The 12,578-nt window shown below is 54.6% G+C and overlaps 1 protein-coding gene across 9 annotated transcripts in view; it reads right to left on the bottom strand.

Annotated features, from left to right (window-relative positions):
- The window catches only part of RGS12 (regulator of G protein signaling 12), a 131,729-nt gene that overhangs the window by 11,074 nt on the left and 108,077 nt on the right, over nt 1-12,578 (bottom strand). For 7 of the 9 annotated variants that reach the window (XM_087434846.1, XM_087434849.1, XM_087434850.1 and 4 more), the window contains 9 exons: nt 12,364-12,543; nt 11,890-12,043; nt 9,730-9,806; nt 7,246-7,437; nt 6,826-6,899; nt 6,180-6,306; nt 3,644-3,740; nt 1,817-1,896; nt 1,287-1,440 (listed from right to left, as the gene is read on the bottom strand). In XM_087434846.1, coding sequence (XP_087290972.1) covers nt 1,287-1,440; nt 1,817-1,896; nt 3,644-3,740; nt 6,180-6,306; nt 6,826-6,899; nt 7,246-7,437; nt 9,730-9,806; nt 11,890-12,043; nt 12,364-12,543 — 1,135 coding nt within the window. The remainder of the gene's footprint in view (nt 1-1,286; nt 1,441-1,816; nt 1,897-3,643; nt 3,741-6,179; nt 6,307-6,825; nt 6,900-7,245; nt 7,438-9,729; nt 9,807-11,889; nt 12,044-12,363; nt 12,544-12,578) is intronic. The other 2 variants (XM_087434852.1, XM_087434851.1) reach the window with 2 other exon arrangements.

Genomic DNA, 12,578 nt, shown 5'->3' with positions numbered 1-12,578 from the left:
GTGCTTTAACGGCACGGCATCTGCTCTGGCTGAGGTTTGATCCCACTGGAGGCCCTTGACCCCTGAGTCCTGGCTCCCTTCTGAGGAGCAGGGAAGGGACTGGCCAGACCCTAAGGCCCGACAGAGCCAGGAGTCCCAGGCACTCCCGCGTTGGGAGCTGGCGAACCTGCCCAGACAAGGAGGAGGACCCCGAGAGGGCAGTGAGTGAAGCCAGGCCTCTGGGGTCAGCGCCTCTTGGCAGAGGGTGGTCCCGACAGGGCTCGGGAGCAGCGCCTGGCCCTCGAATCCCTCTCCCGCCCGGAGCTCCACAGCCCCTCTGGGCCTCCCACCTTCCCAGGTGTCCTCAGACACCTGCTGCATACTTCCAGCTCCCTGGCTCGCTCCTCCAGAGCTCTTCTTTTTCTTACCTGGGCAGCTTTTTAATTGTGATTTGAGCTCACCATTCAAAGCAGAAGGTGTCTAAACCGAGCTCTCTCTAGCCTTTACATTACACTTTTAGTTTTTAAACAAAGGCGAGGAGTTTAAAATCCCAAACCTGAACAGTTCTCAGAAACGCACAAACTTCAGAGCGAGCGTGAGTTACCTCTGCCTCGCTGTGGCCAACAGAGGCTGAAGGAGCGGGTTTTATGGTTTTAAGGTTGGACTTCACAGGGAGCTGGGACAAGCCCAGCTGACTAGGAAGTACTCCCTGGATTAAAATTCAAGTCACAGTAACAGCTGTTAGTTTTGAGTTGCTTTTAATACTTCTCTTTGTTATAAGCTTTTGGAAGAAAAAGAAATTTCCATCATCTCTCCCTCTCTCTCTTACATACATCCCTCCCGCTCCTGCAGGCCGGGGGAAGGGCAGCCCTCCTCAGGGCCTCTGACCAGCAGGGGTCAGCGAACCCGGGGCCTGGTGGGCCCGCCTCCTCCTAGCCTGGCACCCACCCCGCTGGTGAGGACCCTTGGTGACGTGGACCCTGTAACACTGAGCTTGCATCTGAGTTGGAGTCCTGGCCTGAGGAGGAGACAGAGAGAGAGGGAGCAGGCGGAACCTGTCAGGACCACTGTGCTGCTGTCCCAGGCGGGTGCTCCCCAGCTCCTAGGGGGCCCGGCTCTCAGTATGAAAACTGGGGTTTTAGTAAAGTTACAGCGACAGCCAGAGACTGACGGGGGGAGCACATTCTCAGTGTGACAGAGATCTCAGTCACCTGATGCCAGTAGCCCAGAGAAAGTTCTAATGATTGTACTGGAAAACGGACATTGCATTCACTAAGAAGTGTGGAAGTTTTAAAAAGTACACATACCCTCTGCTTCGTCCAAATTAATTTTCTGATATTTTTTTTTCCCAATCTTTGCAATAGATTCTTCTCTCTTTGAAAGCCGGGGATCCCTAGCATTTTTTCCATTTTCTCCTCTTATTTTAATAGAATTAGACTTGCCTAGTGTTCTTTCCTCTCCCTGCATTAGAAGGAAAGTCAAAGTTCCACTTACATTTCAGACACATGACAACACACAATCCATCAGTTACAGACAAAAGGGTCTTTGAAATATAGATTGCATTGACAGAGACTACATACCCATCACAATGACACAGATTACAAAACCAAGAGCATGGCAGCACAACCACTCCCAGACCGGGAGAAGGTCAGTGACTCACAGGTCCGTGGGCGTGGGCACCAGAAAGGACCATGAAGAGAACTCCCCATGGGTTCAGGGCCAACCCCGAGTGGAGAGCCCACAGACAGGCTCACCAGTGGGTGCACGGAGCCTGGTCCGCCCTGCGCTGCCCATGAGGAGCCAGGAAACCGTGTGGACAAGGGCAGAGGGGAATTACCGTAGCCGAGTGGTTTCTGGAACTGGCATTTACAGCTATATTCTGTTTGACTGGTGCACTTTTCTGTTTATCTGTGGATACTGAACATAATGAGATAAGCTTTATAATTACAGTGAATCGCAAATCCCTCTGAACATTTAACTACAATCCTGTTCATATTGACTTTGAGAGCAAAGCTGGGGAGAGGCCAACGGCATTCGATATCCCGTATCTAATGTGTATGAACAGGCCAAAATGCCCCAAGCAGGACAAAACAAAGCAGCATCCTCTTCTACCTACAGCGTCTGGGGCAAGAGACGCTGGGTGAGGGTGGTGTGGAGGAGGCACAGAGGTCTCACCCTACAGTTACTAGGACTTTTTGGAGGCATGTGAATGAAAAGCTCACTTCATGTACTATGTGGCACGAATATTCTTTAGAAAGTAGAAGAGTCTCACATTTATTCATATTTTCACACACGGCTGTCGCCCCCAGTCAGGGCCGCAGCTGGCCTCCACTGGCACTCACAGCCCGAAGCCCCTGCTCTGGCCCAGAACCGACGAGAGGAGTAGCCGCACTCTTGCCCACAAGCAGCTCTGCAAACACACTGCGTGTGCCAGCCTAAACTCCACCACAGACTCACCTGTGCACGAACAGGCCAGAAAGTCCAACCTTGTCAGACCCTGGGGGGGGGCTCTGAGAACCCGCGCCCTGCTGCACCACTCACCCCCCCAGCCTGGTTACCAGGCCCAAGAAGATTGCACGGCTTTCTCTACACCCAAGGACAGGCTCAGGAAAGTCTCTCCTCTGCAGCGAGGTGGAGAAGGAGCAGGCACTGGAGCCCCGGGGGCAGAGGGACCACCATGCCCCGGTCACCCCGAGGGGACAGACAAGTGACCCACGCTACATTTCAGAGCTGAGCCAGCCCTCAGAAATCATCTGGTCCACAGCCCTCGCTGGGCCAAAGCCAGGAAAGGGAAGGGGCAGCCCCAAGTTGCCTTAGGTAGCCCCTTACAAAGCCATCTCCTCACCCAGATAATCAGTAGGTGGTTCCAGAAAGCCCTCGCCACGAGATGCGCTTCCTGCTGCCCTCTGCCTGGAAGAGGGCCGAGTGCTCCTGAGGAGGAGCACAGGTCCCCGAGGCATCAGGGCGAGGCGTGGGGGACCTGACTGAGCCCCAGCCGTCATGCTGTGGGCCCTGAGGCCAGGCACCAGGCTGTGGGGACCCCAGCATCCCAGGGCAGGACTGTCGTGGCCGAGGCAGCACGCAGGAAAGGGTTCTGTAAACTACCTGATTCCCCGCATACAAGGAACAGTGGGACCACCAACACCACCCAATCCTCCATTTCAGCTACTGCTGGGCCTGGGCCAGGCAGCGATGCCCCCAGCGTCCCGCGTCCCTTGTGCAGAGGGACTGTGAGGCCTCCCAGGAATAGAGCACTCTGGTTAAAGCTCTCGACACACGGGCATGTTGGAACCTCAGAGCAATCCTGGGGTGGAGGGGTTTGGTAGGGCTTGTCACCCCTTCCTACAGCTGAGAAGACAGCTCAGGGAAGTCCTGCTCATCAGGAGGCACATGGCTCCCAGAGTGAGGTCCTCATGCTCCTGGGCCCAGAGCCTCCAGCCCACAGTCGGGGCTGGACTCGCCTAGGCCCCCTCAGATGCCCAGTTGGGGCTGAACTCTGCTATGGCAGGGGGTCACCAGGCCCCATGAGACCCTAAACCCAAGTGAGGCCATCTGTGGTGTCACTATGAGACCAGTGGGCAGCAGGGCTGGGGGCTCTCAAGAGGTAGAGTCAAGGGGACCCGAGCAGGCCGAGAGGATGGGGATGCATCAGGGCCTTGCTCACCTTTCCCTCTGTTGGGGTCCTTCTCCTCCAAGATGACACGCTGTCCATCCAGACTCGATATGGGGGCACCGAGGTCCAGTGGCTCTTTCTCTCCACTCTAGAGACAGAGACGGTGCACTGAGTAACTCACCTAGACCAGAACTTTCCAGGACAGCTGCGTGTGGTCCAGCTGCTGAGAGCAAGACAGTCCCAGGCTTCATGGAGTCTCATGCCAGGTGACCCCAGGTCCTGTCACCTCAGCAGGGCTGCCTCAGAGGGCACTCCAGAGGTGCCCAGCCAACGTGCATGGGCCCAACAGGAAGGGCTTGGGGCTGGCCAGACTCCTGACATGGAATACTGAGAATTCCAAGCACTGGCCGGGCTGCCCAGAAGGCTGGCGCCCTGAGGAATCCTCGTGGGCGGGGCTGCTTCTGTCACTCAAGCGGCAGCTGCTGGCCTGCATTTCGCCAAATCAAAGATCCAGGGGTGAAAGAACAACACTTGGCGAATGCTCAAACGTCTTGGTCCACAAACTTCATGTTTTTAAATATTTAGTCAAGTTGGCATAAGTCTCAACATTGCTCATAACCAGGATGAGACGACCCCAAAAACCCACCTCACAGATCCTCAAACAACGTTAGGAGGTGAATGCTGAAAGCAAAACGCCTCCTTTACAGACAAGGAAGCAGAGGTGCACAATTCTGGGAGTGGGTCCGAGGCCCGAGGGCAGCGCCCTCGGCTGTGCAACTCGGAGCCCTGCCCTCTTCTTGGGGAGACTATCTTGCTGTTCAGAGCCCATAACCACTGTTTAAAAAAGAAATCTGAACTTGTAGTTTGGCTTCTTAAATTCTCTGTCAGTCAGGAGAACAATAAAAGTGACAAATGCCAAGAGGGAGCGTGAGCGCCAGCCCCCTGAAGGAGGCCCCGTGGCCCCGCAGCTCCCGCTGCGTGAGGGAATGGACCGATGGTGGCAGGGTCCTGCCTCGCTCATGACATTCCTGGCTTAGGTGGGCGCACACAGTCACTGAAGAGGGTCAGCAAGCGTGTCCAAGGAAAAGCCACACCCGTCACAGCCCATCCCACGAGAATTCTCCCCTGCTCCCAACTCTCCCTGGCCGAGAACCCTGAGGCAGCTGACTGACTGCTCTCCCCGTGAGGGCCTTGGCAGCCGGAACCGCAGGGAAATGAGCCCTGACCACCCGCAGCCCTTTGGGACTGGAAGTCCCACGACGACCTCACAAGCACACAACCATGACTAACCCCATTTTACAGTTAGGGAAACTGAGGCACCAGGAGTTAAGTGACTGCTTAGGATCTCAACAGAGTAAGAGCAGGGAGGCCGACATGGAACCCAGGCCACATCCGTCTCCACCCGGCATATTCTGGACTCCAGGACAGAGGCTCTCCCTGCTGAGCTGGGGGACGGGGCTTCACGTTACTGTCAGGATGTCTGTAAACAATTTAACATGGTCCTCCCGTTCACTTCAAAGCTCTTAAACAATTTTGGGGCCCATTTCAGAGAAAATTAAAATCCTAAAAATTCTTGAAATCATAGCTCCGATAAAGTTTATTTTCTAAAGAAGGAGAACGTGAGGCAAACATTGTATCATAAATCACCACATTTCGAAGCAAACGCGTGGAGCATGCTGGAACACAGCAGTGACCTTAGCATCAACGAGGCCTCAGTGGTCCGAGCTTGCTGGCCCAAGACATCTCCCCAAAAACGCCCTCTGGTTTCTGGGACAGGGACTCTGCTCTCGCCCAACGCCTGCTCTCCTTCGGTCCCAGAGGGTTTTCTTCCTTAACCCGTTCACATAATAACCCAGCGGCCCTGCTTGGAAATGCCAGAGAGATTTTTCAAAGCTACACAGTGTCGATGGGAATTAGAAGATTTACGTGAGAGTGCATCTAAGGCAGTCGGCAAAATGCCAGCCAGCTGCCTCGGGTTTGAGAGGTCTTAGGTGCCAACAGCACTCTGTATCTGATCAGATTTGTAAACGGCGGGGATATTTCAGGGGGTTTTATTTGTTTTTAAAGATTTTATTTATTTTTATTTTTTCCCCCCAAAGCCCCAGTGGGTAGTTGTACGTCGTAGCTGCACATCCTTCTAGTTGCTGTATGTGGGACTCGGCCTCAGGATGAACGGAGAAGTGGTGCCTCGATGCGCACCCAGGATCCGAACCCGGGCCACCAGCATCGCAGCGCGCGCACTTAACCACCAAGCCACAGGGCCGGCCCAGGGGGTTTTATTTGTTTGTTTCTCATTTTGGTTTCCCTGCACCAAAACCACATCTCAAATATCAACCCAAATCCCTTTGGGAATGACCAGGGTATAAATAAACTTGCTAAGCATTTCCACTCAGTAGGATGAGAAAGGGGGAGAGCAGAGGGACATTCTCCCATGCAGGGCCTGCCGTGGGGAGAAACTGAAGACCAGCATGTGTCCCTGCTTACGCCACAGCTCCGCTTTGTGGAGAATCAGAGGGCAACTGCATCACGGCAGGCAGGTGCGGAGCGTGCGGGCTCCGGGAACACAGCCATGGCCCCATTCACTCACCAGTCTGGCCACCAGCTCACTCAAGTGCAGGCCGTATTTGGCCACCACGGGTCGCAGCACTTCCGTAACGGGCTTGGTGGGCTTGGCCTTGAGTCCCACCGACCGATTAATTGGAACCAGATCCAGCCTGGTTGGAGGGGGAGAAACAAGAATATATTTGCTACAAATAAATGTCAATTGTCACTTAGATATCTGTCTCAAGAGAAGAGCAATGCGGCACCGCTGGATGGCCCTTAGCGCCTCGGGTTCACCCAACTCAGCCCAGGTGGGACCATGGAACACCTTCTTCAGCACAAGAAGAAGGCCTGCAGGGGGCTTCTCTAAGGTTTCGTGTGGGGCTGAGCCAGGGCTATCACACCGGGCGAAGAACAGACCCCTCTCCACAGGATGGCCAGCTCTGCCATCCAGCTGACCACCCCTGGGGTGCAGCCCTACTGTGGTTGTGCGGCAGGAAGGGAGAGTGACCCTCTGGCCCCTTGGGTTCCTGGGGTCTGCATGCAGCTGCCGCCCCACCAGCTCAGGATAGGGGTGTCGGCAACCCTTTCCCAGCCCACCACGTAGCAGCTGCCTATCTACTTGGCAAGCAGAGGCTAGCAAGGGAAGTCGTCTGGAAACCTCACGGACATGGCAATTGCATTGTTCTTACCGAAACAAAGTTCGCTTTTCTAGGCGCAGGTCCCTAGACTCCAAGATACTACTGTCTTGATGCAGCACCAGAGGCTTTGGAACAAAGGAAAGGAACAAAGAGACCAAAATCAGAGTGGGAGCAAGCGAGCGCCCCCGGAATGCTCCACAGCATGCAGCGGGACACACAGCTGTGTGGAACAAAAGAGCAGCTTCAAAAATAGCCCACCCGGGGAAGGCTGTGCTCTAAACAAACCACCATTAGCATGCAAAGGGTTCTGCGCAGCCTGACTCAACTCTCAGGATCAGCCTCCATCAGACACGGTTTAGACAAGGAGCACAGAGCAGAATTGGCCGCGAGGGCCTAACACAGGCCAGGGCAGCAGGTGACCGGGCAGGTTACCCCACGGGAAGGGCCCCGAGCGTCCGGGCAGCGCCATACCTTGTCCCCGCCCACCAGGAAGAGGTCCACGGCGGCCCCGTTGATGCCGTGTCGCTCGCAGAGCCCGGACAGGACCTCTTTGATGGACAGCCCCGCCTTGACGAGCACCACACAGGACGTCCCGTCAGGCAACTGGATGCAGCAGTGCTTGGCGGCCTTGTCCCTCTCGGGCGCAGGGGTCCTGGCCTCTGACTGGGAGCAAGGAGACAGGCCGCAGCACAGGCGTTACAGGGAAGTGTGCGGGCGCCCAGAGAAGGGCCATCACGAGCTTGCCCACACTTAGGGAGGCCCGACAGTGTGTCTCATACTCCCATATCCAGCTCCGTAAACGCAAAAACGTTACGATAAATCTACACAGCGTACTGTGCCCAAAAGCCAAGTTGGTGGGGCTTCTGAGATAACACGGGAGAGGCAGTTCTCTCTCTCTCACCTACGGGCACTGCACAGTCATGCGCCACATGACATCTGGTACCATAAAGCCTAGGTGTGCAGGAGGCTCTACCTTCTAGGTTTGCGTAAGGACACTCTGTGATGTTCTCACAACGACCAAATCGCCTAATGACACGCTTCTCAGAACGCATCCCCGTGGTTAAGCGACGCATGACTGTAATCACAATCTTACCCTCCAATCTCTTATTCTAAACATTTACAAGGCCATACGTAACTAGCTTTCCTACTCAGAATAGGATAGGCCCTTCATGTTGTGGTTTTCAGGGGTCTTGTCTTGGCCTCCCTGACCCAGAAGCAGACAGAGTCATTCTGTGGAGCCCACTGAAGCCACTCTGTGACCATGGCCTGCCTTTGCCCACCCCTCTATCTGCAGGACTGGGGACCCACTGGGCAGGCTGATGGCACGCTGAGGGGCCCAAGGTCCAGCCCGGTCCGGGAGGCCTGTCTGCTGCTTCTCTCGCTGCTTCTCGTCATCTTTCTGCCTTTTCCCACCCCACCTCCCAGGACCAGAGGCCTCTCTGAGAGGACTGGACTGATGGATAGGAAGTCGGCCTGCACAGCAGCAGGAACACGCACCCTGAGGGGGCTACCAGGAGGTCATGAGAAGCTGGGAGGGGCAGGCGGGGCTGTGAGGGGCACAGTGGAAGCTTCAGCTCCCTCCCTCTTTGGCCCTCTGCTGGCAGAGGGCCTACCATTTCTGCCCAGAGTGTGCTAAGGGCCTCTCCTGGGCAAGGACGTGGCCCAACTCACCTGCCTACCCCTCTCAAGGACTCTCAGCTGCAAGGCACTCACTAGGGCTGCCCTGGTGAGTGAGACACACCCGTAGGGTTGGGGGGCAGTTGGGAGGTTGGGGGGTGGAGGGGGGGTGGTCTGGAGTACGGGGACTGAGCCTTTTCAGATGAGCAGCGTCTGTGATTCGACAGCCTGCATTTCTCATGAACTAAGTCAGGAGCTTGGGAAATGGCTCTTTAGCACATCACCCAGCACCAGGACCCAGGCTCAGAGACAGGGGCTCCTAAGTGGGCGGCGTGTGGGCCCAGCCTGTGGCAGTGCACCCTGCAGCCAACCTCTGGGTGTCTCCTGGACACCTCCTCTGGGTCTCGGAGTCACAACGTCACTTCCTCGCTTGACACAGCCCCTGCATATGTCTTTCTAACAGACAACTTGCCTTGTTATCACTTCATCCTCACTATCTCCTCCTGACAGTCTGAAAATGTTTTTCACCCAAACATTATTTCAGAAAACCAGTTTGCAGGTGGGAGACTGATTACAAAACGGCCTCAACTATCCCCTGCCCACAGACACAGTGCAAGAATAAATGTTCTTTGTTTTAAGCCACTGGGTTTGGGGTTTGTTAGGCAGCAGTAGCTAACTGATACATGGTAACCCTTACAGCTTTAACTGAAGAAGAAATAAATTCTACATTCATTGTTGCTTGACAATTTCAAGTGACTAGTCTGCTGGCAACAGTAAGGTTTTCCAAAATTGGTATCAGACAAGAGCTAGCAAGCTAGCAGGTCCTCCCCAGTGCCTTCTCACCTCCCCTCACCTAATTGGAAATTGGGGCCAGAACAAGCAACCAGACAACCAGATTAGCAGGGTGTAAGAAGAGAGCACAGCGCAAGGCAAGATGCAGGCGCCCCCACCCACTGGGGCTGGGGTCTGGGTGGGAGGAGCCCCCCTCAGTCCAGCACCCCCTGCAGGAGCAGGCATGATGGAGTGTCTGAGTTATCAGGATATTCAGACGCTGAGACAAAGACAAAGCACCTGCTTCACAGCATTTCGTTTGCTCTTAGTGAGAGTGCAAAACAATGGTAAATGAATGAGAAAAAACGATGTCAAAAATAAACCCAGAAACGCTTTTAGTGTTCAAGGAGCCCCTCCCCCATCTCTCAAAGGGCTCCTCGACCGTCTGCTCAGGAACCCTGGGCTGGGGAGGGCCCGGCCGAGCCCCGTGCCCCACGGGACTAGACATGGAGACAGGCTTCGTGAGTCAGCTGTGGCCTTTGGGACAAGGGGCAGGCAGTGACTTACCAGGTCCAGGCTCCCTGCGGAGGACACGGAGCCCTGTGACTCCCTGCGGCCCACGCCTCCGTTGGCATGCAGGGGGTCTTTGGGGGGAAACACAGTGACTCAGAAAACCAAACACCGCCAGCTTCCCTTTCCCTCACTTAATACAGAAACCCCACTTATTTGTTCTCATCTTCCAATCTCTACCCCTTTAGGATGAACAGAAATATGGGAAGGACAGAAGGCAGACATGGAAAAGGTCTTCCAAGGCACTGCCTCACCTCACCGAGACAGTCAGACGTGGCTGCTCAGCACGCAGCTGGAGCCCAGGCCACAGAGACGCTGCTCTTGCTCTGTCCTGGGCCGCGGCCGGCCCCCAGACGCCTGCTGCCTTATAGCAGGCCAAAAATGCAAGTGAGTGCTCCTGGGGTAGGCCCTCCCTTCCCTTCATTTAATCTGGAATTTTTATCTCAACATGTGGCTTCTGGGCCTCACTGGAAACTGTCCCGTGTGGACAGCAGTGAACATCCAGTGGTGACTGCGTCTTACCAGTGGCTGTTTCACGTCTTCCTGCAGAGTCCCAAAGTGCACCGAGAACCCCACCACCCGCTGTCACTGACTGAACTAACCGCAATCCTAGGCTACTCTAAAGCTCACGAGAACTCTGATGAAGAAAGGTCCGTTTACAACACGGTCTACTTCCCGGTCAGGCTGCTGCGCAGGGGCCTGGGCTGCAGAGGGGCATGAGGACACAGCGACTCCCAGGTCCCACTGACCTTCGGAACCACAACTACCTTCCAAAAGCAACAGATTCCCAGGAGACCAAGTCAGAGTTCCTGGGGAATGCCCTGGAGCCAGAATCTAAAGCCCTCTCCAGATGGCTCTCTAAAGATCTGCCAGGTATGGGGACCCAGCCTCCTGGGGTCTTGCTCAGGGACAGACTGCATTAGGCGATCACTCTCCCACTCCCCGGGTACCCTAGCTAACAACATTGCTTCCGTCCCTGCAATGTCCGGCTCTTAGTGGCCTCTCACTAAGTGAATTCTACAACTCTGCCTTTTCTTTTGAAAGAACACATGCATCAATTACCCACAGCACAACCCAGGAGCGTGGGGTCACCAATACCAGGCCCACAGCTTTCCTAAGCCGCCGTCTGTAAAACGGGCAAGATAAGACCTACTTTGCAGGCTGCTCTGAAGAGGAGACAGAATATACACTGTATAAGCCACATGGCACAGCACAGGCCACGTCCAGGGAGCCGCTCCCGCCCCCTCCTTCCTCCCTCAGGTGCTCCCTGCCCATGCCCTCTCCATAAGGGTCACTGCCTGATTTAAACTTGGGGTCCACAGGCCTGGAGCTTTCAGGTTATTTCGTGGAAAATAATCCCTTTCTTGAAAATCTCCAGAGAAGAAAATCCTTCCAAACCCTTCCCCCTTACGCTTTTCAGTGCCTGGTATATGCGCTTCCATCTTTCTCTGCCTGATCTGAAGGCCGTTCTGTTCCCTCTGAGCCGCCTCCCGGCAGCCAGCACCCATCTGAGCTGCTGCCAGCAGCTGGCACAGGAGCCCTGAGGCCCTTAATCCGGGCTCCAGGGACAGGCCCGTCCCTCTCACACTATCTTCTCACTTACATACAAGAAAGAAACCAAGAGAAAAAATATCTAGAATGGGTGACTTTAAGATTTACAATAATAAAAAATTATAATTTTGAAAATACTTGATGCCCAAACTATGGTGTTACATTTTCAAAAAAAATTACAAAGGCTCGTGTATTCCTAACATAACTAGAGAAAAGCCTAGGCAGAAAAACAAGAGGCTGTCTGGGTAGACAGATGGGGGGACATTTGTATTTTCTTCTTTTTACTTGGTTGTATTTTCCAAATTTTCTCCCAAGAGTACCTATTACTGCTCTAGCAAGAAGCGCAGAGGAGAGGAGCAGATGCTAGGTCCCCCTTGGGGGCGCCGTGGCCTGAGGCGGGAGCGGGTGGCAATGCACCCTGCCCCCTTTTTCAGCAGACCCTAAAGCCACCCTGCTCTGCTCTGGCTGCCCTGCCCCCATAGGCCACGCTCACAAACACAGCGCCCATTTCCCAGCTGGCTCCCCGGCGCGTCCTCAAGCCACCCCGCCCTGGAGGACAGCAGCCTCGGCTCAGCTCCTGGCCCTCCCTGTCTGCATACCACACACCGTTTGAATGGTCACCGTGATCCTTCTTCTTCTGGGACCGCCCAGTGCTCCTGGTCCTTGACCAAGAGAAGAACGCTCCTTTCCGTTTCTTCTCACTGTCCTCGTCTCCCAGTTCTTCGTTCAGGGATCTCCCTGATTTCGATTTTCCACTCAACTGTCATCAAATAGAAAATGTTATTAAAATAATGTGAAATTGTTTTAATATTACATGAAATGCAAAGGAAGCTGAGGTGAGCTGTAAAGGTAAGTACTCTATGGGATGGCACAGAGCCCACAAGGCCGGAAGGTGAAGCCCTGACAGCAGCGGGAATCCCCAACTCAGAGCCTCAGTATAAGACACATCCTAGAAGGTCCAAGTCCTAACAGCGTCTTTCATCCACTGCAAGGAAAGAATAAGCTGACTCGGGCGTTTGTTTGCTTTCCCGTGGAACGGCTTTCATGGGAGAAGACGGGCATGGCGGGGAGCTGAGGCACCTTTTTTGGTGTGGACACGTTGGAGTGGTCTGAGCTGATGCTGTGCTTGGAGGCCGGGCTGCTGGGGACCTGCTGCGAGTCAGGGAGAGAGCGGCCTTCCACCTCTGCTAGGATGCATTCTTGGTACAGCTGGGACTTCAGAAAGCGGGTGTAGCTATCAAACTTCATCAGATTGAAAATCTGAAGAGCAAATGCAACACCGTTTAGTTACAGAA

The sequence above is a fragment of the Ceratotherium simum genome, chromosome 8 (genome assembly GCF_057802395.1).
Source record: "Ceratotherium simum simum isolate JZ-2026a chromosome 8, ASM5780239v1, whole genome shotgun sequence".
NCBI classification, from domain to species: Eukaryota; Metazoa; Chordata; class Mammalia; order Perissodactyla; family Rhinocerotidae; genus Ceratotherium; species Ceratotherium simum.
The sequence above is the reverse complement of the archived record's forward strand: the minus strand, read 5'-3'. Positions and strand labels throughout refer to the sequence as shown.